Raw genomic sequence first — 26,856 nt, 5'->3', positions numbered from 1 at the left:
CACCTACAATAGGTTGCATTTCTTCTGAACGTTTGGTTTAATCCAGTTGTAATATTCAGAACCACTTACCTAGCAGTTTCCCATCACCACGTGGACTGACCCCATTCCCAGTTTGTTTTTGGTGGCCGCTGGCACGAGTATCAAAACTCTATATGTCTAATTCAGCTGTTTAATTAAAAAAAAATCTGTGCCTAAATTAAAATGGCAGCAGTCTCTGCTGTAAGTCATTCTGAGCATTACAGTAGTGGTGCGAGGGAAGGATGGAAAAGATTTGCCTTGAAGATGATCAGAGGCATCCCTATAATGAACGTAACATATGGTCTTGCTCTCTTTTTCCTTCCTTGTCTTTCCTTACATATCTTCCAATTTCCTCTGCTCTTCTTTCTGATCTGCTGCTGCCATCCTGGTATAACTTCCATTTTTTTGCTGTCTTTGTGCTTTTAGCCATCCTGTTAAGAGTCTCCCCTTCTCATCCATTAAGCTGCCTTGTCTCCCTCTCCATTTCAGGTCTATCCTTCACGTCTTCCTTCAATTAAGCCTTTCCTGACCTATCCTAGCCTAATTTTTCCTTCCTTTTTCTTTGGTATATTTCATTGTGTATCTAGTGCATGCCTTTCCACTCTTGTAGGCCAGTAGAACCTTCACCTCCTAAGGAAGTTTGTAAGGGCCACTTCCAAACTTCATACAGCCATTGTCCCTCCCACACAGTGGTCTTTAGGAGTACATGGGGCTGCTGGTAGGCTTCTGACACTTCCACTGGTGCTTGCAGAAGGGTTCTATATACTGTATATACAGTGGTGGCAATTTGTGGAATCATGACGGCCTTCTTTTTAAGCTGCTGTAATCACACAAATTGCAGCAGCTACATGTCAGCCTTCTGGTTCATACAGGTGGCGGTGCTATGAAGTATCTGCAATTACCAGTAGGTAATTCATGAGGCTGCTGGCTGCATGAACTGGTCCTGAAGGCAGCACAAGGGAGCTCCTAGGTTTATATATCCTTAGGGCTGCTTCATAAACATAAACAAAAGAAATAATTCCTGTGTGTAGCAATAAATATGCACATAGTAGCGTGTATATAAAAACATGGGTTTATATTGCAATTCACATCTTGAAACCACTGGGTTCTGTTGCACTATGAATCTGTAAAGTTTGTTGTGTTTAATTTAGCAACATACAATAAAACAGACAAAATAAAAACATACCATGTGAATCAATAAAATCATAAACCGTTAAGTCCAATTCAGAAATCAATAAGATCTAGCCATAAAATCCAACACAGGCAGACACAAATTAAAAACAAACAAACAAGGGTAATGTGAGGGGCAAGGGATATCGCGAAGCCCCTCCCCTCCTGAGTTCCAGCCCAGCCCCGAGCGAGGCTGAAAAGAGGGAAAGCTCCAGCTCAAGTGGGGAAACAGGAAGTGGTGTCCAAGGCTCTGGCAGGGTAGAAGAGCCTTCGTCCCAGGTGGGACAGGAAGGGGGAAGGAAGGGGGGCAGACCAGTCCCCCCAACTCCGGAACTGCGCAGAAAGCGTCGGGGGAAGAGGATGGGTCTCCCCAAGTTGTTATGCTGGCGCAAGACGCGCCAAAAGCCACTTGGAGGTTCTGATTCAAGCTGAACAGATGTGTCTTTGTAAATAGCACTGCCATCAGCACTGTAAATACTCAGCACCAATAAAAGATAAAATGCAGAGCTGTGTAGAGTCGTTACTCTGAAGTAGCCTACTCCGCCCACCGTGACAGGTAACATCAAAGATCACTAGAGCAACAGCAAACTACAGGCACTTCCAACCTGTTTTTTTAGCATCCATCCTGGTTTGCATTGAAACAGCTACTCAGAGTTCACTAGCCTCAGCTATAGCTATTCTTCAGGCTGGTTGGGATCACCAGCAGAGCAAAAGATTCCCGCAGCTTTGGCCAATACCTGGCTGAGGGACCTCCTTGCTGGAACACCTGATGCTCTGATCGCAGGTGGGGTCTGGTGCAAGGCAGGGGTCAGGCTGTGCTATTGCATTGTTTGCAGGGACACGGGTGGCGCCGTGGTCTAAACCACTGAGCCTCCTGGGCTTGCTGATTAGAAGGTCGGCGGTTCGAATCCCCATGACAGGGTGAGCTCCCCTTGCTCTGTCCCAGCTCATGCCAACCTAGCGGTTCGAAAGCACACTAGTGCAAGTAGATAAATAGGTACCGCTGTGGTGGGAAGGTAAGCGATGTTTCTGTGCACTCTAGCTTCTGTCACGGTGTTCCATTGCACCACAAGCAGTTTAGTTATGCTCAGTGGGTTTTTTCCGGGGGGGGGGGAGCACAGGGGTACTCAGGTGAATCTTTGTACTTTTGTCCATTTACTGTATTTTTCCCCCTCCTGATTTGAACTATAAAATGGTGATTTTCTTTAGTCAAAATAAGAGTACCCCTAAACCAGGCATCCCCAAACTGCGGCCCTCCAGATGTTTTGGCCTACAACTCCCATGATCCCTAGCTAACAGGACCAGTGGTCAGGGAAGATGGGAATTGAAGTCCAAAACATCTGGAGGGCCGAAGTTTGGGGATGCCTGCCCTAAACAAAGCACTGCTTATGCTGGTCACTTGACCCAGAAAGCTGTCTGTGGACAAACGCCAGCTCCCTTGGCCTGAAAGCGAGATGAGCGTCACAACCCCATAGTCACCTTTGCCTGGACTCAACTGTCCAGGGGTCCTTTACCTTATGTTTATTGCATTGTTTGGGCCATCAGAAAATAAATGGCCGGATTGTGCTGAAGTGAGGAGAATCTACCTGAGGGCATTAGGACAGTAAACTAGCTGTAATGTTTAAATAAAATTATTTGTCTAGGTTTCTTAATTGGCAGAGCTGTTACTTTCCATGTCCTCAAGGTACCACTCTTGTTCAGGTACTATAATTTTTTAAAATCTTAACTGAAGTCCAGTCACAATTAAAATTAAAGCAGTTAATGTATTTTTTAAAAAAAATAGGCAGAGAACTCTAGATCAAATAGTATCTAGTCTGTGGCCAAGCTGTCTGAGTTTAATTAGATCTCAAGAATCCTGGCTTCAGATATAGTAATCAGCTTAAGTTAGCCTTTCTGTGTTGTAAGAAACATTGCTGGTGAGGCGATGTGATTAAATATTGGCCCGGGTTCCAGGTTGAATATTTGGCATGGCTCAGAATGTATCTAAACATCACATTTGTGCTCCATTTGCGGAGCACCAAGCATGTAGGTCAGTTCAGAGCATAAATACAAAACCCTCCATTTATGCCGGTTACCCATTCTCTGATGTAATCATCTGACAGCCCATGAATTGCTAGCAAAGGTGGAAGGGTGCCATTTCCGTGCACTCTTCTAACAATCACTTTTTCTTCTATATGCTCCACAATGTGGTAAAACTATGTTGCAGCACATGTTCTCTCCGTGTGTATCTTGACTTTACCATCAGGACCACAGTTATAAAAAATAATAAATGCTTCTGTCTCCTAGTGATCTTTCCCAACGAAAAAATAATTTCATACATTGTCCCTAAATGGGACACATTTATAACATTGCTCCTTAACTCCCCTCCCCACCCCCCAAATTCATCAATCACAACTAATACAAATATTTACAACAGTTGAAGAGTGAAATTAGAAATATGGTAGCAAGATTAGAATCAGATTGGTACTGAAAGGCTTCTAATTTTATTTACCATATTACTTTAGACTATTTGTAGCTGAAAAGAGCCTTGTAAATTTGGCATTCATGTTTCTAGACATCTGCAATATAAATATAATGGATATTTCATCTGAATATGACCATAGCAATTATTATATTATAGCTGCTTCCAGACAGGTGGCTCCTAGTGCTAATAAATCATTGCTCTTCTGCTGCGAGTTAAGCAGAATTGCAGTTTTCTGTGTGTTCATCCTGCTATGTCCCATCCATACTTAGTAGATGTGACATAGCATGCCCTCCAACACCAGAGCTTACTTTTCTGTGGAGGATATGAATTGAAGGGTATCCCTTAGAAACCAGTCTCGATGGGGAGTTGCCACCAGTTTTTTTGTATGCTATACTGTGCTCACTTGTGGGTTTAAGACAGATTGACTGCAGCTAGAAAACAATATAAAAATCAGAACAGTCTGTAAAGATCAATATCATATCAGTCACTGCTTTGAAGTGAGATATTTCATTTTAATATATTTAAAAAGTTACGGTCAAAGGTTAACATCTGCAATAATTTTGTTGCAGTTTAAAACTTCCGGAAATGAATCACTCAAGCTATTTTCCTAGTTGAATATTTACCATTAGATAAATATAGTCACAGGCACTTAGGAAGTATTCATCAGATTTTCAATTGCCCAGCAAATTATAATCTGACAATAGCCTATGGACTTTGCTATATCCTCCTTTTTCACAAATGTGTCATTTCCCAATCCTATGCTCCCCCAAGGATAGATAATACAAGTACAGATAACTGTGGCTGTAATTTCTAGAATTCTGCAGAATTCAAGTGGGGCCTTGCCTTTTGCATTCTTCACTCTCAAAAAGTAGATTGCACTATGACAACATGGGTGAGCCATGGCAAAATGACATAGTTTTATATAAAACCTCTGAATTAATTATAAAACCACTGAATTAAAGAAGCCAGACAAATGATATAATGGTCCATTTTGGTAGAGAGAGATACAGTGGTACCTCGGTTTGTGACCACAATCCGTTCCGCGGAGGCGGTCGCTCCCCGAGGCATTCACTCGCCGAAGGCATGCTTCTGCGCATGCGCGAGCTGCGCATATCGCGTCTGTGCATCCGACACCGCGGAACCCAGAGGGTCCGTGGCGTTCGATCAACGAAGCGTTTGTAAACGGAGGTAGTCGTAAACCGAGGTTCCACTGTATTGCTTTACTGCAAGTCACATCCTTTCACCCAAAAGCCTCCAGATAATCTTTTCTTTATTATTGGCTTCAGCATTGAAGGCCTGAGGCTTAGAATTCAGAACAGATTCTGGAGCTCAGACCTGACATTTTAGTCCCCTTCCTTTTAAGCTATAGGAATGCTGATAAGATCTTGTTATTTTCTGATGTTTGGGCGTGATGTAATGTTTTTATCTTCTAGCTTTCGAACTGAATTCTTTTTAGCATGATCTTATTATAGCGTACTGCTTTTTAATAACTTTAGAACCGTTGTTTTGATGTGCATTGGTGATTTTGTAAACTGTGTTTCAATCTACTAATAGAGAAAAAAGTGGGGAGGAAACGTTCAAATAAATGAAATTAAGCCCTTTATGATAGCACTCATTGCTGATATATCTACTTCTTTTTTTTCTTATAGATCAGTTTCCAACTTTATCTCAGAATGGATCATGCAGACCATCCCATTATCCTCACACGGACTTATCTCCCATCCTGTCTACTGGAGACTCTGATTTAGCCAGCCCATTGTTGCAGACTAATGTCCACATTGACATAAGCGCCTTAAATCCAGACTTGGTCAAAGAAGTTGAGCATGTGGTTATTGGTGCTGACAGCCTGATAGTACATTTCAGTGAAGTAATAGGAAGAGGTAGGTGTTGAGTCTTTCATCTCAAGCCACACATCTCCACATCTAATTGGTGCTCGGAATTACTCTTGCAAACAGTTATGTTTTAACCAGCTGGCAGAACGCCATTACGGTAGATTCCCACTGTACCACTAAGGGAAAGTAGTTCCACAGAAAGAGGGTCATTGCAGAGAAGACCCTACCAAGTCCCTACCAAATGTTTAGGGCCTTGAAAGCTACCAAAGAAACCTATGGCTCATAAGCAGGCAATTGAATTCCATTTGCGTATGTGTGCAGAATGATGAGGATTCCAATCAAAAAGCGCATGTAAGATTGCAGCTTAATTCTAACAAAAGCATGATTATTATTTTTTACACTTGAGGTTAGCCGAAGAATCTAGAGAATATGTAGTGTTTGTTATAGTTCAACATCATCAAGTGTTGAAGGCAGCCCTGTTTAGGGAGGCATTTAATGTTTAATCGATTATTTTATTTTTCTGTTGGAAAAGTAACAGAAGTCTAATCTTATTCCAAATGCAGGGCATTTTGGATGCGTCTACCATGGGACTTTGTTGGATACCGATGGCAGGAAAATCCACTGTGCTGTGAAATCCTTGAATAGTGAGTCATAGTTTTTCATAGCAAACCGCAATGAATTTCAGAGACAACAGAATCAGCTGCCTTATCAAACTGCACTTTCACACCCTAGCAATATTAGTTGCATGTGGGCTATTTTCGGATGGCATCTTGCATATAAAGTTCCCCTAACAATTGATTTGTCTCACCATGTCCTTGTGGAGGAAAATTCACATCCTCCCCACCCCACCCCCAGATAAATAGAAGATTAAAGGAAAGAAAGAAAACGTGCTGGTATCATTTTACACACTGCTGGGCTGCTTTGTATTCATTTTTTATGAGTGAGACAGTTGGAAACTGCAGGAGCAAATTGGCACATACTAGTAAATGGCCTTCTTCTGGCTCTGCACTTGGGACATTTCTATTTATTATTTCTAGTCTATGAAAAAGGAAGGGAGGTGCAATAAAAACAAGGAAAGAATTCTGGAACTACAAATGTATGCTGTGAATGTGTTAATGTATATTCTGGCCATGATAAACATTCATCCAGCTATGCAGATGACAATTCAAATTCAGTTGGCTATAGATATAGAGTTCTGCCTAGTTCTGCAAACACTTAGTAATGTTTCTTATCTGATTAGACATGCTGGATATAATATTTAGAGGAGGGACTATTGACCTTTAATATTGAGAGAGAAATCAGATATTATTTAATAAATGTGTATTTAAAAGAGTTTTGTTTCGTTCTGAATGCGGGGAGGAGGGATGAGTTAAAGGGTAATATCTGGCACTTGTTCCTGTAAATTTCAGTTGTGTTAAAATGTGCTAGAAATGATCTGTATTATGCTACTGCATTTCTCAGGGATTACAGATTTGGACGAAGTATCCCAGTTCCTAAAAGAAGGAATCATAATGAAGGATTTCACTCATCCCAATGTCCTATCACTGCTTGGAATTTGCTTGCCCAGCGAAGGGTCTCCTTTGGTTGTGCTTCCTTACATGAAACATGGGGATCTTCGGAACTTCATTAGGAATGAGTCTCATGTAAGTAGAATCCAGGATGTGCTTCAGTGATATTCTAAAGTTGGCCATTATACATGACTGCAGCTCTGCTCAGCTTAAACACATTAACTGATTTGTTCAACCATCACTTTTAATTGTGGTTAATACAGTCTGGGTTTTTAGCACATCTTTCTGCCATGGAATAATAAGCCAAAAGAATGGTTTAAAGCCATGACGTTTTCCAAACAATAAATAATTTCCTCCCTAAAATACGCCACAAAACTGCCATCCCCATTGAATTGCATTGAATTTTCCTATGAGTAGATTAAAGGTAAAGGGACCATTAGGTTCAGTCGCAGATGACTCTGGGGTTGCAGCGCTCATCTCGCTTTATTGGCTGAGGGAGCCGGCGTACAGCTTCCGGGTCATGTGGCCAGCATGACTAAGCCACTTCTGGCGAAACCAGAGCAGCGCACGGAAATGCTGTTTACCTTCCTGCCGGAGCGGTAACTATTTATCTACTTGCACTTTGATGTGCTTTTGAAGTGCTAGGTTGGCAGGAGCAGGGACTGAGCAATGGGAGCTCACCCCGTCGCGGGGATTCGAACCACCGATCTTCTGATCGGCAAGCCCTAGGCTCTCTGAACCCACAGCGCCACCCACGTCCCTATGAGTAGATTAGGATTGCAATTTTTTTTTAATGCGTTGCCATTAAAACCAGATGCTATGTTTCCTCCACTATGCAAAGTTTAGTTTTCAAAAAGCTGGCGGTAAGACATAGGACAGTAGTCACCAACCTTTCAGGGTCCCTCCTTGCGGAAAAACCCAAACCCATCCACATAGATCCACATAGGCAACATTCCCTACCTCTCAAAAAACCAAATTCAGCCATACATCTTTCTCCCAACACACAAACTCAGCCAGGCAAGCAACAATTCTCCACACCCAAAAAACAAATGCCGACAGGCAACATCTCTTTCCTCAGTCCTCAAACAATAAAACTCACCTAGGTAACATCTCTTGAAAACCAGCCCCACCCATGTAATTTAAAAACAAACACACAACACCCCCCCCCCCAAATCAGGAGGGGACAGAGGTCTTGGTAGCGTGTCAAAGGGGGTGTTTGTGACTGGCCCGATCATAAGCATCATGTTAATGACCCCAGACATAAACCTAATGACATGCTTCATCAGTTGTATTTTGAAACTGACTTCTTTACTATGGTTTTCGTTATCATCAATTACTAAATGTTCTGGTGTATTATGTTATCTAATGAAAATTGCTGCACATGTTTTGTAGAACCCAACAGTAAAGGATTTGATTGGATTTGGTCTGCAAGTGGCGAAGGGAATGAAATACCTCGCAAGCAAAAAGTTTGTCCATAGAGATTTAGCAGCAAGAAATTGTATGTAAGTACAGCAGTATGATTCCACTGTCTGGTGGTGTTTGGCTAAAGTAATGCTTGAAGAATGAACGTTTCACACTGCGCAACTTTATTTGTTGCTCTCGTGTCATGCCATTCCACTTTTGTATACCCATATAACATACAATGCATCGAAGGGCATGAGAAAATGTGAGGGCTCGCAACCTATGGTCAACAAGCTATAAAATCAATTGTCGTGTGTAACCTGTTGTAGACAATTTTAATTGCCAGGCACATTTTAACTAAACAGTCATCTTCAGTGACATAGATTCAAAAAGGCTGCTTCCAACATAAATCCAGAAGGTGCAGTGTAAATAAATACTCCTGTTACCAAATGAAATAATGTACTAGGATCTTCCACTCAAACATTTGAGTTGTCCCTCCTTCAACAACAAAAATATATTCATGCTTTTCTTCTGTGAACACATTTTTTTTTAAAGAAAGAAAGCCTCCTTTGTCAGATTTTATTGCTGCTGGTCCATTTGACTTAGAGATGTTTGCACACAAGCTCTCCAGTGAGCCTAGTACAAAGGAGCTTAGGTACACAGTTCCTTCACTGTGTACCAATGAAGGAACTTTTTTGCCATAACACAGCACCATTTTTGACATGTTTGCTTGTCCACAACATTGTGAACTATTGCCTTTAGAGAGCTTGCAGGTGAATTAACCGTTTCAAAAGCAATTGAGGCTTCATGTCATCATGATAGGTGACAAATTACCTGCCAAATTTGTTTTAGAGAACTACAATTTTCCTCTTTTAGTTTCATTATGCGGTTGCTAAATGCACATCATCAAATGCACATCTTCACTATGTTACTGCACAGAAATAAACACGGCTGAATTACAGAAAGAAAATAAACCAAAGTTCTGTACAGAGGGGCTTTCTGTACATGGCTTTGCTTTGACCTCTGCTATGCGAGAATTTTTATACCTAAGAAAAATTATGCAAAGAATCTTATTAGTGTCCGAGTGACCAGACAGTTGAGTTCATACAATGAAAGATTGGTACAATAGCTGTCAGCATTGTTAATACTGATACATTGCCAACATTATGAATTAATGAGCTTAACCACATTAATTAGAAGTTCACTCTCAAGACATGTGGTGTTTGAGTTCAGTTAGCATAAAAATGTGACTGTCCCTTTGTAGATGAATGTGCAAACTTTTAAAAAGTGTTATTTAAGTATTAAGCATGTCAGTAAAGCAGCTCCATATTCACTATTCAGCTTGCAGGTTTGTTAGCCCACTGGCTTATTTTCACTTCATTTTGATGAGGGTCTTCTAAGATACAAAAGGGGAGAAAACATTCAAGTCACCCAAGGCCATTCAAGTCTGCTTTGCAGCTTCAGTTGCCAAATATAAAAGGGAAAAAATTACCTAGCGAAGAACTAGTGAGAGTGCCTGTGGTCAGATATTGGCTGTAACTTTCCTGCCAACCAGAAATACGTTATACTAGGCCATGACTGGCATGTGGTGATACAGTTGTTTGATTTGGATCACCATGCATGCTCAACTCTTTTTCCATCAGTCTCAAGAGACAAAGGAAGTGCTCCTCCAGGGGTCAAATTCAAACTGCTGGAGAATCACAGCGCCTCCTGTGGTTGCAGAGACTGGTAACTCAAAGCTGCCGTCTCCTGTATTGTTTTTGCTGTGTTAGCAGCACTGACCTCTCGGGGGTGCAAGCATGGGCAGTGTATATGGAGGTCCTGGGCTACCCAGATGGCAAGAACCGCCTCTTGGCCTCACTGATGTGGCCCAAAGGAAATAAGATCAAGATGCTTGGCAGGAGACGTGCAAGGCGCCACCCAACCACTTTAGGGACTCCACTCTGGATTTGTATAGGGTTTAATCCTTAGCTTTCTCCTTCAACTCAGCCCACATGTAACAGGCTACAGAGCAGGTTGGACAGTCTTTTTGATAGGAGCTTTCTCTCGCACCTAAACAATTATAAATTTGTTCTGCCTATATCAATATTTTAGATAGAATGTAAAATACTGAGAATGAAAAATAGCCCAATAGTGCAGCAACTACTAGGAATTTCCATGGTGCAAGCCATGCTGAAATGAGCAAATGTTGCCCTAAGCATACAGGTGTGCTTATCCACAATGACAGTGTCCAGTCAGTTTAATGGTGGAAGCTATGTTTATCGAAAGACACATTACCTAATAGATGTTGTGGGCATTGGTGTTCATTATCTCCAAATACCAGATCACTGCAGCTTAGTTGTTAAGGAAGTGCCATTTATTTTAATGGTAATATAAGCATGTTTGTTAAACAGATATTGCTGTCGTTTGCCTGTTTATTATTTGTTGAAATATGTAACATAGCCTTCCAAAGCTATGTCCTCAAAGGCATTGTGTCGTTTCATTTCCAGATAATGGTATTTATCATTTTTCTAGGTTGGATGAAAAATTCACTGTCAAGGTTGCTGATTTTGGCCTTGCTAGAGATGTCTATGATAAAGAGTACTACAGCGTACACAATAAAACAGGAGCCAAACTGCCAGTAAAATGGATGGCTTTAGAAAGTTTGCAGACTCAGAAGTTCACTACAAAGTCAGATGTGGTAATATGTCTATAATTATTTATGTAGCTCTTGCTGACTTTCCACATTTCAAAGCATTCCTGGAAATATTAAAGGAAAAGAACGACATGGTAGATTAATGCAAAAAGCTTGTAATCCTAAATCAGAACTAAGATTCAGCACTTTTAGCTTGAGGAATAAATCTGACTGGTTTTCTCTTTTTTTGCTTTTGTGCAAACCTCAAACCACAGAATTTTAGAAATGACAGCCATGGTTGGCAAAATTTTAGGACACACCCTCAGTCATAAGCAAACCAATTTGGAAGAAACCTGTAAAAAAAACTTGATCACATTAGCCAGTCTCTGAGGGCTGGTCAGCTTAACCTAACCAGCTCCATTCCCCACCTTCCACATCTTAAAATTCTGTTTTTTTCTGTTTGTGAGCTCCATAAACAGTAGAGGGACTTGTCCCAGCCTTTTTCATCATCGGTCCTTGTTGAGAAGTGTTGTGGATTCCAAACTCTGTGTGTTGCTTTCCTGGAGTCCCTCTCTTCACTTGAAATGTTACTCTGTTCTGGGTAGAAGTTCCCTTATGGTAGACATGACATCATTCAGTGTTGCCCAGCCCTGATCACCTCTTTCCTCTGCCAGCATGCAAGATTGTAATTGGTTCTAGTTCCAAGTAGATACCCTTTACAAATAGCGAAGGGTTGTCCTGTCAAGATTCAGGTTTCCATTTGACCTGGTGTACTTTGCCATATATTCTCGACTAGTTTTGTTGGTGTAAATGCTCTCAAGATATTTTTCTATTTTAAAACTTCTAAGAATTTTCTCCTAGCATATGCTGCAGCACATAGAACTGAATAGCCATTGTGAAGACCAGCCTTCCCCGACAATATATCCTCCAGATATTTTGGAGGCCAATGGCTGGAAATGATTGAAGCTGTAGCCCTGGACATCTGAAGGGCCCCAGGTTAGGGGAAGGCTGGTGTACAACATTAATTTTCTTAACTCTTAGTTCTCTCTATTGTTTACCGCACAAAATTTAATTCAGCCATTGTCAACGTGGTTCCCTCCAGTCCAAAACTTCTGGAGAGTACCAGGTTGGTAATGGCTGGTTTAATTTTTTAAAAAGGTTAAGCCCATAGTAAAATGTGTGTGTGTTTGTGTGTGCTATAGAAAGACCCAAGCTCTTCTTTGTTTTTTTGTTAGTGGTCCTTTGGAGTATTACTGTGGGAGCTGATGACAAGAGGAGCACCGCCGTACCCTGACGTCAACTCTTTTGACATCACTATCTACTTACTACAAGGAAGAAGGCTCTTGCAGCCTGAATATTGCCCAGATCCACTGTAAGGAAATGGTTTATAAAAACCTTATACAAATATTGCCAAGTTTTAGGGATAATGCTGTATAGAGGATAATTCACTTTCCTTGTCTTTCAACTGCAGGTATGAAGTCATGCTAAAATGTTGGCACCCAAAGCCTGAACTACGGCCAGCGTTCTCTGAGTTAGTCTCAGATATAGCCATGATCTTCTCCACTTTCATTGGAGAGCATTACGTTCACGTGAATGCCACCTACGTCAATGTGAAATGTGTTGCACCTTATCCATCTCTTTTGTCATCGCAAGACAACATAGACAGGGAAGCAAATACATGACCAAGCACATTTTTACCATCATGGGGTGGGAAACCATAAATCGTGGCCAATGACTTTTTTTGTCTGTTGGTTTCTGTGAAGGCACTGTGTTTGTTTGTGTTGTACAAATTGCACTACTTTGAGGAGACAATTTCACGTTGCTGAAAGCTATGGATTTCTCTGTTTTCCAGATAAGAATTTTCAAGTGTGGTGGGCAACCGTAGCACCAACACTGCGATTGCAACACCTAATCTAATGCCAGCTATCATTCATTTGTGAGCAATCTAGCTGCTGCTATAAATTACATCATGTACAGCAGATGAATTCATAGATTCATCAGTAACTCAGACTGCCTGGCACTTAAAAAATGAGCTAACACTTGATCAGCAGTCTTTTTCTGCCTAAGGTTGCAAACATTTATCTCATCTTTATTGAAGATTTGTTCTGCCTTCTGTAGCAATTTGGCTGTTTTGAAGGCATAGAATGACCAAATTATCACATTGACCAAGGACCACAATTCTTGTTTTTGCAAAAGAACACAGTATACTAATTGAAATTATCATATGATAAAATTATTGCAGCAACTGGCATAATAGGTCTCTTTTTTTTAGCATTCCCATTCTGTAACGAGGTTTAAAACTTAGAAGTCTCTGCAACCAGTAGGTTAAACAAATTTGTGGCCAACAATGCAGAGGCCTAAGAAATCAGCTGAGTAGTAACTCTAAATTTTAGCAACAATGGCTGTGTGTTACTCAAAGGATTTGCAGCAGGAGAAAGAAGAAGAGCTCGAACAAAGGAAAGGGGGGAGAGAGCAGCCAAACTTGAACCAAAAGGAGTGCAACTGCTCCTAAGCTGGGCATGCCGTTGAGAAAGAACTGAAGAGAGATTTTGACATCGCCCATAACTGCTTGATATATTTGACTGATTCCATAGATTGTGACATGCCATATATGTCTTTATAATAATGACCAAAACACAGGTTTTTATAAACAGTAATTTAAATAATTTTGTAATCTGCTCTTAACTCTTGAGCATCATGTTTCGTTTCTGTTCCTGTGGAGTTCAGTGCAGTCTACTGTATAGACAGTTTGACGTAGGATTGATAGCTAGTTTTGTTGGTGTAAAACCTTTCAAAGCATTCTATTTTTATATTGAGAAGTTTTATTTTTAATTAATCTATATATAAAGGTTTGCACTGTGAACACTTAAAAATATGTTACCAGCTTTTCATTCATAAGTTGTACAGAGGTTAAAAACTTTATTCTGTAAAAAAAACAAAAAACTGGAAAGGCCAGGAGTTACCTGCATGCCACATCCACCCCAAGTGTTAAAAAGCCCATTGCTGGAATTAAAACAACAACCCTCTTCTAAGACCTTTGAGGAGGCGATGCTTATAAAGAATCCAATTATAAGGGAGATTTATTGTTCTTGAAAAGAGAATGCTACACTGAAAGATTTATGATGAAGTTGGAGTGGGTAAGCAAACTACTTGCTGATAATACTGGATTGTATTAAATTGCCACTTCCATTCCAGCAACAAATATTTCGTGCACGCTGAGAGCAATGTTAATTGTGAACTGCCTTAACACTGAAACTTCTGCTGCAGGCAAAAAGAAGAAAAGGAAGATCTTTAGGGGGTCAGGAAAATCATGAAGCCAAGGCTTACCACAGTCATTCTAAACCTGTGTACACTTGCTTTGAGGAATGCAGGGAGATGGGGAATGTAACAGACTATTTATGAGGAGAAATAAATGTTGTGTCTGGGACACTTGTAAATAATATGTGATTCCTGTAGGGATTTGATGTTTGTACATTCATACAGTATACTTGCCAAAAGATGGATGGTACTTGCCTTTATAATTGTGATGGACCTAGTAAACTTAAAATAAACCTAGAAGTTTGTATGCTGGCTGTTTGCTTTAAGTATGCATATAGCTGTTAAAATGAGAGTGGCTTTCCTCCCGCCAAGACTTGGTATCAGTAGGACCATGGAGGGGATATGGAATGATTCCCACCCCATAACCTGGACAGAGGAAGCAGATGCCTTGCAAATTGAGGCTATAAAGAAACAGACTACTTAAGAACCCGATACAATGGATTGGATTCGAAAATGCTAAGACTTGCGCTAGAGGAATGGTTAACCTGCAGCCCTCCAGACATTGTCAGACAACAAACTCCCATCTTCCCTGAATATTGGCCATGCTGGCTGGAGTCCAACATCTGGAGGGCAAACACTCTCCATTCTTGCACCAGAGCACTGCGTGGGAAAATGAAAGTAAGGGTGTTTCTAAAAAGGGGCCTCCTATTGCAAGTGAGTCATAAGGATCTGATATTTATGTGTTCTGGTTTGCCATGTTAGCTCCCACACTCTCATTTTCCCCCCCAGTTGTGGATATCCATTGCTATTCCATGGTTTGCTGTCCACTCTAATGGGCAGAGCTTGACAGACTGTATCTTAGCTGTGTTTTTCTGCCTCTCAATCCTTCTACCAGCAGCTTTTTCCATTCTGGGTATGCGCACAGGTGATTCTGCACGAACTCTTACACAAGTGTATGCAGAATCCTACTAGTGACTATTTTCCTTTCATCAGGGTTAGAAACTGAGATATGAAAGCTAGGAGCGAAATGGCACCTTAAACCTAGGTTATGGGCGCAACAAGAATACAAAGCTGAAAATGAATGAACTGCAGCTAAAATCTTATGCTTATTTTTCACATGGTCAAGTCATCATCTGAAGACTTCACAAAGCAAGCCTTGCTTCCCCTGCCTCCCCTTACCCCTAATATTCTTAAGAGGGTCTCTTCTGCAGTCTTCAGAGAGTGGCTGGAAGTTGGGAGGCAGAAATAGGTCCTCCTTTCCTTCCACTCTGCAGACAAGCCCTGGATTCTCCCTACACCCCCTTTCCTTCATATAAATATATGGCACCACAATTAACACATATTAAAGGCCTATACAGCTAATAGCAGAGACACCCACCTTGAGTGTCCAGTTCGCAAACCTAAGACTTAAGAGTCCTTCAGTGATCCCACTCTAAAATTTGTTTTGATTTTAAGCATCACTCTTTGAGAGTCTGAGGTAGATAACTTTATTTATTTGCACTATTTAAACCATCATAACTAAATGGCTAGTATATTTCAAATCAAAAAGCACACCATACATTAAAAGTACATTAAACAAGGCAACTAAAACAAACAAAACATGTTGGGTTTAAAAGAAAATAAAGTTTTCAGGTCCCCAATCCATGCATGTTTTACTTGGGAGGAAACCCCTTTGACCTTGGTTAGGATTTACTTCCGAGTAACAATGGCAATTTTAATCTGAAATCTTAGACGCAGTACTGTGCCCAGAGCTCAGAAACTGCTCGCGTTTATGAAATTCCCTGTCGCAAAATGCGCCTAGGACAATGGGAGTTTTGAACACTGCCTTTCATCCACAGTCCTTTGGGTCCAATGCATTATGAAGAATTTTCACATATAAGATGGGTGTTCCACATTGCCTATACATGCTTGTTCTGTGAGATAAATACTAGAGAATCCTGTGTGACAGATCAGCCCTCAGTTAACGGTTAGTCCATATGATGTCACTAGCCACAATATTAGTTTATTTTTAATAATAATTTTTATTAGTTTTCAATTACAGGCCAATAATAGCCTCATTTTAACAATACCAATTTAGAATACTATTATTCATACGAATCATTCAAATTCCGAATTATATAATTTAGATAAAGAGCCCCCCCCCGGCGTGTTAGATTTGATGAATTGATTATTTTCTTTATTTCTGCGTTCCAAAACCTTATTAATTTCCATTATTATTATTATTATTATTATTATTATTATTATTATTATTATTTATACCCCGCCCATTTGGCTGGGTTTTCCCCGCCACTCTAGGCGGCTTCCAGCAAATACCAAAATACATTAAAATATCACAGATTAAAAACTTCCCTAAACAGGGCTGCCTTTAGGTGTTTTCTAAATGTCAGGTGGTAGTTTATCTCCTTGACCTCTGATGCAAGGGCGTTCCACAGGGCGGGCGCCACTACCGAGAAGGCCCTCTGCCTGGTTCCCTGTAGCTTTACTTCTCGCAGTGAGGGAACTGCCAGAAGGCCCTCGCCGCTGGATCTCGGTGTCCGGGCTGAACAATGGGGGTGGAGACGCTCCTTCAGGTATATAGGACTGAGGCCATTTAGGGCTTTAAAGGTCAGCACCAACACTTTGAATTGTGCTCAGAAACGTACTGGGAGCCAATGTAGGTCTCTTAGGATCGGTGTTATGTGGTCTCGGCGGCTGCTCTCATTCCGGTCATAGTAATAACCCCTTATACAAGAACTGCAATATTAATAACTTCTATTCGTGCTGACACGTTAAATGATTTTATAAATCTACAAGTGAGGAACTCAAACTATATTCTTGTTCTTCCTTTGTGTGGCAGTTATTCTGTCCGTGGTGTTTCTTCCTGTCCATGTAAGATGTTATGTCTTTCTTTCCCCCAGTTGTTGCTGCTATCCGTCATTCCTTGGGCGGAGCTGATATCCCATTGTTGAGCATATTAGCTTATTAGTATAAGATTATACATTAATCTCTCACAACTGAACACCTTTTCTTTTCACCGATCAGAAAACAGCACATGAAGTGGAATCCTGTTGTTGACCATGAAAAGCAATGGCTGTCAAGCCTTTCAACAGCGCACAGAACTCACGTCACCGAAGTGCAACCATTGATTACTGCCTAAGGAATCAACCTTCTTGGCAGCTTTAACAATTGATCTTAGAGTGTGTTAATTTAATCCAATTAAAAAATACCGTCTTAATATTGACAGGATTGAGTGACGGTTTACATTGAAAGGGCGTGTGTGCTGTATATTTGATAGTGAGAAGAGATTAATTCAGTGCTGGTATTTCAAAGCATTGCTGATTTACACGGCAATGGTAAGCATGTCTGTTTAGAAGTAGGTGCCATTGAGGTCAGTGGAGCATACTCCTGGGTAAATTGCTATAGGTTTGTGGTCTTGTTGGTGCGGTTACATGAGAAGGTTTACAGTTAGATATTTAGACTGCCTTATTCCAAAGTTTCAAGTGTGGCTACTTGTACTGTACACCCACACCCACACACACCCGAACATAGTTTTCCAGTTGTTCAGCATCTGAGATGCAAGTGGAAATCCCCCTCCATTGTTGGCAATTGATTACACTGATAGTTTCGGTCTGGTACAGCAGTGAGGAACCTGTCTTCCTCAGTACTCAGTGTCAACTAGCATGGCCAACGGCCAAGGGTGATGGGAGCAACATCTTCAGCAACATCTCAAGGGTTTCCCCACCCCTTGGTATTTTACCACGAACCTGTAAGCAGCAACGGAGCATATTCTGTTATGCAAGTAACAGAATTTCCCGCATTGTAGAAACAGATACAGGTGGTTATTCCTCAGCACCTAATCACAAAATGACATCTGATTTGGCACATGTACATATGTGTTGTTATTCCAACAAAAAAGAAAGAAAAAGGATGTAGCAAGGTGTGTTCAGACATTTTATATCCACGAGGCAATGCAATTTGAACAAAACTAACTTTGGGCATGAAGTTTCTGAATTTTTCTGTAGTTCTAAAAGTACCTCTACTAATAACACGCTCCCTCCTTTAACTAATTTTTGAAATGCTTTTCCATTTAAAATGTAGCTGGAAACAGGTGGTTTCAGTGCGCTGATAAGCACATGCAAATCCAAATGTACGTGTGCTTCAGCCAGTGAACGCATTCCTTTTTTTTTTTTTTACACATGTTCGGACTACTTCCTGATAGTATAGGGTATAATGTGCTTTTAAAATTATCTTCCTGTGATCAAAGGGTTGGGCTGCGAAGTGGCGACTTGCCACGTACCCTGTGTTTCATGTTCAAACAGGCATTTGAAACTGGATGTTCCACATGCAAGCCGAACACTCCTTGCAGTGTGAAAGGTGATGACGCCTATATACTGCTTAGGCAGCCCATGCCTATAGGTCAGCTTGCTCCCCATATAAGTAGCAAGCTAGCGTAGCGGCGAAAGAAGCCAGGGGAGAGAAGAGCTACATATAAATAAAAATTAGAAGGCTGTTGCATTCTCTCTTTCATGGTCCTCGATCACTATCTTGGGAACTGGGATCCCCAGAGGGCACTTGCTTTTACAAGGTTATCTGCTCTGTCTTCACCAACAGGGAATTATCCATTTACCAAAATGGTTGATACCTCTGGTGCCACTGTTGGTATTAAGAAGAGGAATGTGGAATTAAAGAATATTTCAGGACCATACGTCACTCACCAGTTTGATCTACAGGTACAGATAATGTGAGGTTTTAATTTTCTTTAAAAAGAATCAAATCGGGTGTGAATATTGCTTAAACTGCAGCTTTTCTTAGTGAAGTGTCAGAAGCAACTAATGTGAAAGGAGCACGGATTCCTCTAAAATTTACACCTTATAGGCATGCAGTATTCTGAAGATGCATGCTAAGCAAGGCATAGATACCCACGTACAAATTAAATGTTACTTGTGTAAGCTGTGAAAGGGATAAAGGTAAAGGGATCCCTGACCATTAGGTCCAGTCGTGACTGACTGGGGTTGCGGTGCTCATCTCGCGTTATTGGCTGAGGGAATCGGCGTACAGCTTCCAGGTCATGTGGCCAGCATGGTGAACCAGAGCAGCACACGGAAACGCCGTTTACCTTCCCACTGTAGCGGTTCCTATTTATCTACTTGCACTTTGATGTGCTTTCGAACTGCTAGGTTGGCAGGAGCTGGGACTGAGCAACGGGAGCTCACCCTGTCGTGGGGATTCAAACCACTAACCTTCTGATCGGCAAGCCTTAGGCTCTGAAAGGGATAGACATGTTTAAAAGGCCACTTTTCTGGATAGAACAAACAGAAAACAGGGGCGCCATCATATCCCAACTGAACTTGTGTCTATTTTACCCAGAAAAAAGGCAATAAATACATCTTTGTGTCAACGTACAACATGTCAGGTGGCTTTAGAATAAAGGGAAAGGGTGGGAGAGGTGAGAAAATGAGGAACTCAAAAGCTTTTATAAACATAATTCTAGGAAACGGATGCTATAACAGATCTGAAAAGTAGGATTAGAATAGCAAAGCTATAGCACTTTTGCCAAAGGAAAGAAACCTCACTATTGTACAATTCAACCACCAATATGTCTATTTTAAATGACTACTGTATCCTTTAATTACAGACACACCATTAGTTTATCAACACTGGTGTTTCACAGCACAAGGTCACCTATAATAACCCTGACAACCACCAGTAAGCTATTTTCCCCTTCCCTCAGTGAATAAGTATTGCGGTGGTGCTATCATTGCTTCAAAAGAAATCGTGTCTCCACCCAGTAACTCCAGTGGCATTTGATCTGCAATTGGAATGAAGTTAAAAATTAATTACTCTTCCAACATATTGATTACATGGCTATAAACATAAAAGACAGAGCCCAGAACAATGTACACTGACCCTCTGTTGAAACAGCATGTTTGTTTTCAAAAGGAAACTAATTAAAAGCTTCAAAAACTGGTTCCCTTCACGGATGAGGCAGAGGTGAAAATAAAACCAACAGTGCCATCTAGAGTATCTGATACCCTCTACTGAATGTACAGCATCTATCACAAATCGGCTCCCAACTCCAGCTTCCAAATATATATTTTATATTTAATTCGCAACCACATAAAATAGGCATAGAGGTTGGGATATGGTGACTAAAACCAATTTGTGTTAGATTTTTAAAATCCCTTCCATTAACAGCACATCAGCAGGTATTTCTGTGAAGTCTACATAGCATGTGTATAGGATTATAAAAAGATCAGACAATGGGTTTGCACAGCTGGTGTGCCCCCAAAGGAAATGTGCAGTTTTATTTCTTTTTTGCCACACTAGCCCCCATCCTGGTGTTCCTACATGCTGGACTCACAGCAGTTTCCCCCCCCCCCTAAACTGAGACAAGCTATAGATGAACCGTGCTAGGAAGGGAATGGCAAACGGCCGCTCTGCTGAGAAAGGAGGGGAAATGAAGCAAAATTCATTGTATTGCCCCAAGTATCTGGTTTCCAGATAGGTACATGAAGCTGAAAAAGGCACAGCTAAACCCTCATACTCTAATGTGTCTCTGCAGCTGCCGTTTTCCTGTGCCAGCTGCAATCTGATCCTATGCTTTCCTTGAGACAGTTCAGTGGGGCAGCCAAGAAAACTGCATAGGTTTGCAACCTTAGTGGCAGGCAAGGAGTGCTATTCCCTTTGAGATTAGAAATCTGCTTCCATCCACCTCATTTGTATAGTCTCTCCTCCTAGGGACAATTGGCTGGTTGGTGTTTCATCTAGGGATATCCTCTGGTATTTTGAGTTCTGCAGTGATTTAAAGTGTTGCAGAGAAATCTGTGGAGGATGCAGCCTTATATATTGTGGGTGAGGTCCCAACTAACATTAGAAATTAGCTTGTACGGTACAAGTTCTGATGCAAGTCCCATAGATTTCAACAGGAACTAAGCTAAACTAAGAGGCTGCAATCCTCTACATACTTAGCTGGGTATAAGCACCATTGCATTCAACAGATCTTAGTTCTGAGTACAACAGCCAGGGATTGTGGGAGTTGTCACCCAAAACATCTGAAGAGCCCCAAGTTGAAAGTTACTGCCCATGAAAAGCTAGCATGTAAGAAAAACAGGTTCTAGCCTAGCCTCTCCATTGTGTGGCAGCATTCAGAAGATATGTTTACCGGGTGAAGCTCACAGCCCAAAGTCCCAGAGATGGCGACAACCAAATGTGGAAATCGTCAGGAATCTATTTGTAGCAGCTAAATGAGTTTATATGTACTGTATTATAAAATCTTTGTTAATGAAAACAAAACCTGTTGGTCCTTCAATTGGTCGTTGGTCATGTTACTGTTTCCATCTAATTATACTTAAAAGATTGGCTGCTTTTGCTCGCAACTAGATCAGACGCAGAACCTTAACACAGCTAAAACATGGAGTATGGCCGTGGTGATTTCTTTTAGTATTCATTTGATTCCTTTGTCTGGCTGCTAAAGCTGGCAGAAGCAAAATAAGCATCATTTGACCTTTCCACTTGGCACTGGCTTTTGTCCTAAGCTGCTCTTGTGAGCAAATGTCTCCATTCTTACCATTGCTATAATTGGTTTATGGCAGTCCTCTTTCAATTCACTCACATTCCATTGAGGACTCTTGACTTAGGGAAGACCACAATCCCACAACAAAAGTTGGTTCGTTTTTTTAAAACCAGCTATTTTGCCAATAAAACAAGACAGAAACATCATTGTGTTCTCCTCTTTCTTTATTATTGGGCATAATCCACCCAAAATGAAGCATCTCATGGCTCACAGATTGCACTGCAAGAACTAAGCACTTGGAATTTAATGTGATTTAAAGTGATTTATTTTTGTTTTGTTTTTATTTTAAAACTTTCTGTGTCACCCTTCACCTGAGGATCACAGGGAGGTTTACAATATATACTGTATATAAAAATACATAACACAGTAACAAACAAAACCAATATGGTAAAAATCCCTCAATTTAAAAAGCCATAAAAAAGGTAAAGAGACCCCTGACCATTAGGTCCAGTTGCGGACGACTCTGGGGTTGTTCCAATTAGCCATAGATTGTTCCAATTAGCCAAAGGCCTGGGAGAAATGTCTTTGCCTGGTGCCTAAATATACATAATGAAGGAGCCAGGCAAGACTCCCTGGGGACAGCATTCTGCAGATGGGGAACCACCACAGAAAAGGCCTATTCTTGTCCAGCCACCCTCCAAACCATTAGTGGAGAAGGCACATGAAGAAGGGCCTCCAATCATAATCGTAGGCTTTGGGTCAGTTCATATGGGCAGAGGTCCTTTAGGTACTGTGGCCCTGAGCCATTTAAGGCTTTTTAGGACAAAACCAGCACTTTGAATTGGGCCTAGAAAGGTAACTGGCAGCCAATGCAGTCAGGACAGAATTTGCATTATATGCTCAAAATACACATATTTATTGTCAGTGGTTTTATAGATACTCCCTCAGCAATGTAAAGTCACTTAGGTGAGCAGCTGTCTTGCCATTGGGAGAAAATATATGGCACAATCACATGGATTGGGAAATGGTTCTTTCCAAAAGAGGTTTCACCAAAAATGTCTGGATCAACACCTATAAATGATAATAAATATATCTGGAAACACCATTTCCAAGGTATCTGCAGCAGGTTGATGAGCTATGGCAGGCATGTCCAACAGGTAGATTGTGATCTACCGGTAGATCACTGGATGTCTGCAGTAGATCACTGGTAATCATTGGCTCCCCCCAAAGAAGCTGAACAACTGTGGCTCCCCTAAAAAGAAAGCTCAACATTTTACCTCCTCCCTGAAAAAACTCAACAACTTTGACTCGAACCCCCCCCCCAATAGGCCTTCCTCCCTCCTAAAAAAAGCTCAAGAACTTTGACCTGAACCCAAAAAAGGGGGTAGATCACTGCCAATTTTTAACTCTGAGTAGATTGCAGTCTCTTGGGAGTTGACCACCCCTGAGCTATGGTGAGAATACGCATCTTTTCTTCATAATCTCCACACTAAAATGTTGTAACTGCATGAGTAGGTTTCAAAAAGGGTTTCAGTGGGCAGCTGGGCTATAGTCTATGGAATGTCATTTTCCTTTTTATATTTTTTAGCAAAATTGTATTTTCTGTAGGATGCAAAGTGCCACTTTGATAAAGTGTATGATCTGAGATATAATGGCAATACTTGCATTAGTACTGAACTAATCCACTAATGAAAACAAAAAGGAGTTCTCATCATCAGAAATTTGCAGCAGTTTCACTATCACCCTCCTCCATTGCCCCCTTTAAGAAGGATAATCAATAGTGCTCACCAGTAAATGATCAGGGCACCCAACAACATGAAATAGCTGTCAGTAGAGCATGAGGCGCTTAATCTATAATTCACAGCCTGAATCTCTAGAACTACCTCATAGTTCTCCAACAGTTTCTGATACTGTACTGATTTACAAGCCACTGATCTGCTGAGATGAAGATACCAATGCTGTGTGACTCCTTGTTGAGCTACCTGGTAGACAGACCTCATTCTGTTTGCACAATCTGAACACAGTGGAACACAGAAAGCCACCGGTCCATGTGGCTGTCTCCAGTTTTTCAGACAGCGTCTCTTCCAAAGGTCGTGGGTGTTGAACTTCAGATCTTCTGCATGCAAGGCAGAAGCTATGACGCCCAAATTCAAACCTAATTCGTATCAGCTGCAGCATCCAAATGTTAACGAGGTCTAACCGTGGTTACCTGCAGTTTTAACCTCAACATTAGGAATTGCTATGTAGTATTTTGTGGAGTGTGTCATGATGTATTCAGAAGAACAGACCATCTGGATCAGATCAGAGGCCTATCCATTTCTACAGATGCCTATAGGAAGCATCTTCCCCAAAATGCCAGAAATTTATTACCCGAGACAAGTTGTAGTCTTTCTCTACTCGGGACTGATTTCTATCAAATACACACCCCATGCTGCAGTGAAACAGTCTTGCAGGCTGAACTGTGCTTCTTTGCATCTGTGTCATAAGAAAAGCTGTATCAGCAGTGGACAGCCAACCCCTTTGTGAAGTCTTGCAACCAAGGAAAGAAGGCAAGAGTCCACTCCCTTTATCTGTCCTGCCAGGAACTGGCATTACACAGGGAATAACTCTGGACCTAGGTTTTATTTAGCCAACAGCCAATAGCTGTTGATAGACCTTTCCTCTTTCGAATTTCTCTGATCATTTAGCAGGCTTCTGCAACCTTTAGAGTTGTCTGCCCCTTTTGAGATGGGATAAACAAAACTCTACTATATTCAGATTTATTGATTTAGGACATGAGCCAAAGTAGCTGATCAAACAAAAATGACACACAGAAAAAAAGCTTAAGTGTGTGTTTCCTTAAGTACATTGAGAATCAAGCCAAAGACCCATCTACTTCTGCATCCTGTTCTCACAGTGGGCAGATGCCTGTGAGAAGTTCGCAACCAGGACAGGAGCACAACAACACTCCCCCCCCCCCCGGACTCCCCAGCTTCTTCTTCTTCTTCTTCTTCTTCTTCTTCTTCTTCTTCTTCTTCTTCTTCTTCTTCTTCTTCTTCTTCTTCTTCTTCTTCTTCTTCTTCTTCTTCTTCTCTTCCACTCGTAGCCAAGTAAGTTGCCTTCCATGAACACAATTTTAACAGTAAATCCGTAAATGAATGTAGAGGCCAATTCTGGATGCACACATCCTTCCACAGTTGGGGCACAGTTTTCCAGGTGGGAGTTGATCACGGTGAAGGTTTGCCAAGCATGCCTTCCTCTTAGCATGTTTCTCCCTTTCATCCTGAGTTCGAGTGTCTTCAAAGCCCATTACATCTTTGGTAAAGGCTGTTCTCCAATTGGCCAGTGTTTCCCAGTTGTCGGCATAATGCTGGTGGACACACAAGAGAGGTTTAAAGACTCTCTCAAGGCAAATCTAACAAAATGTAGTATAAATACTGACAACTGGGAAACACTGGCCTGCGAGTGCTCCAGTTGGCTCCCCAGCAACTGGTATTCAGAGACATAATGACTAATATATAGTCATCACACAGTTAATATAAAAATTGTAAAATAAGTTACATATCAGAAGTGTTCTTGTTTTGCTGCCCACTGTAGCTTTCTTGTGGTGCACATAATGTTCCTATATAGAAATTTAAGAAACAAATTAATGTGTGAAGCAACCTTCAACTTATTGCAAGTTTTCCAACTGACCCAAAGTTAAACGATATAGCAACTCAGTCTAGAGAGTAAGATGCACTTTGTAGTCAAGTAGGGTTAGAAACCTTTTATTTTTTAAAAAAGAGTGAGATCCTACCTGGTTGGTGGGCTGCCAAATCTAGCAGGTCAACACAAAGTTTATGTCTGGAATTCAATGGCTTTTCATACCCAGGTGCTGATTATTTGGCAAACATAATCTTACTGACCAGACAAGTGAAATACTGGCTGCTTTACAACCCTATATTTAACTCCACACGAGTGAACACATCTCTTAGGTTTCCCTCTTTAGTGGCCATAAATTATGCTGCTAATATAGAGAAACTAGTATTGTAACAAAACTACGTCTACTCAGAAGTAAGCCCTATTCAATTCAATGGGACTTGCTCCCTGATTAATGGGGTTAGGATTGTGGGTTAAGAGATTTAAATGTATGGAAAATTGAAAATGCCCATGGATTGGCACCGAAGGTTTAAGGGAAGGTGTTGGTTAACTTTTTAAAAACAGAAACGAAAAGAATTGCCAGTTTAAAATCTGTCACGTGCCCATCTTACCAGCTAAACCCAGATGTCACAGAAAATGTAGCATGTGTGTACGAAGATTTCTTTTTCTTGCCAAAAAGGTGTGGTGTAAGAACAAATGACTCCTCGGGGAGACTCTGCTCATCCCTTGAGGACAGTGTTCAAAATTAGCCATGCACCAGGTGCATTTTATGTTAGGAGTCGTCCTACACACAAATAGGACCTTGGCAAAGACACATGCCCGACTGGCATGTTCTCTCCCTTCTGGTCGATCGTTTGGGAGCTTCAAAAGCTTTATCCAGCCCGAACATCACAGCGACTGATGCCAATTGACATCAGCACACTCAGGGATCCGCAGAGTATTCGCAATTTGCGTAACAGACCTCAGCAACTCAGCATTTGGCTAATCTATTTACATATCATACACTCATGGAGCACTGCATCAGACAGCAAAGAGAAAGAACAAAGGACAATAGTCCCACTTCACAGAACACAGTAACACAAACATCCTGTCTCTGTCACTTCTCACACTGTCATGTGATAGACAACAATCCCATGACTGCAGACACAGGGAATGAATCTCCAACATTTTACAACTGGCTACCAGCCACTTGCAACAAAACAAAGATGCCTGGGTGCCAGGATGGTGCCTGACATCACCATCTGAAGGTTCATGCCTGCGGATCATTGGATCTGGACTGTTTTCACACACTAATACCACGTCCTGTAGAATTCTACCAGTTATATTTTATCTACACAATCAGAATGAAGTTCAGGCACCAAAATGCTTTTTTTGCGCAGCCTGAGCAGGAGTGGTGAACAACATTATAGTTAATTGTTGTAGCTTGTCTTCACTTAACCCATCCCACTGCCCTGCTCACAGTTGTGAAGAATATTCTTATG

At 41.2% G+C, this 26,856-nt stretch overlaps 1 protein-coding gene across 1 annotated transcript in view; it reads left to right on the top strand.

The window, feature by feature from the left end:
* The window catches only part of MET (MET proto-oncogene, receptor tyrosine kinase), a 72,718-nt gene extending 58,148 nt beyond the window's left edge, over positions 1-14,570 (top strand). The window contains exons 15-21 of the mRNA XM_035126755.2: positions 5,302-5,532; positions 6,048-6,128; positions 6,946-7,127; positions 8,385-8,494; positions 10,908-11,073; positions 12,243-12,379; positions 12,479-14,570. Coding sequence (XP_034982646.2) covers positions 5,302-5,532; positions 6,048-6,128; positions 6,946-7,127; positions 8,385-8,494; positions 10,908-11,073; positions 12,243-12,379; positions 12,479-12,689 — 1,118 coding nt within the window. The 3' untranslated portion in view covers positions 12,690-14,570. The remainder of the gene's footprint in view (positions 1-5,301; positions 5,533-6,047; positions 6,129-6,945; positions 7,128-8,384; positions 8,495-10,907; positions 11,074-12,242; positions 12,380-12,478) is intronic.
* Positions 14,571-26,856: the final 12,286 nt, after the last annotated feature.

The sequence above is a fragment of the Zootoca vivipara genome, chromosome 10, assembly GCF_963506605.1.
Source record: "Zootoca vivipara chromosome 10, rZooViv1.1, whole genome shotgun sequence".
Taxonomy (NCBI): Eukaryota; Metazoa; Chordata; class Lepidosauria; order Squamata; family Lacertidae; genus Zootoca; species Zootoca vivipara.
The sequence above is the reverse complement of the archived record's forward strand: the minus strand, read 5'-3'. Positions and strand labels throughout refer to the sequence as shown.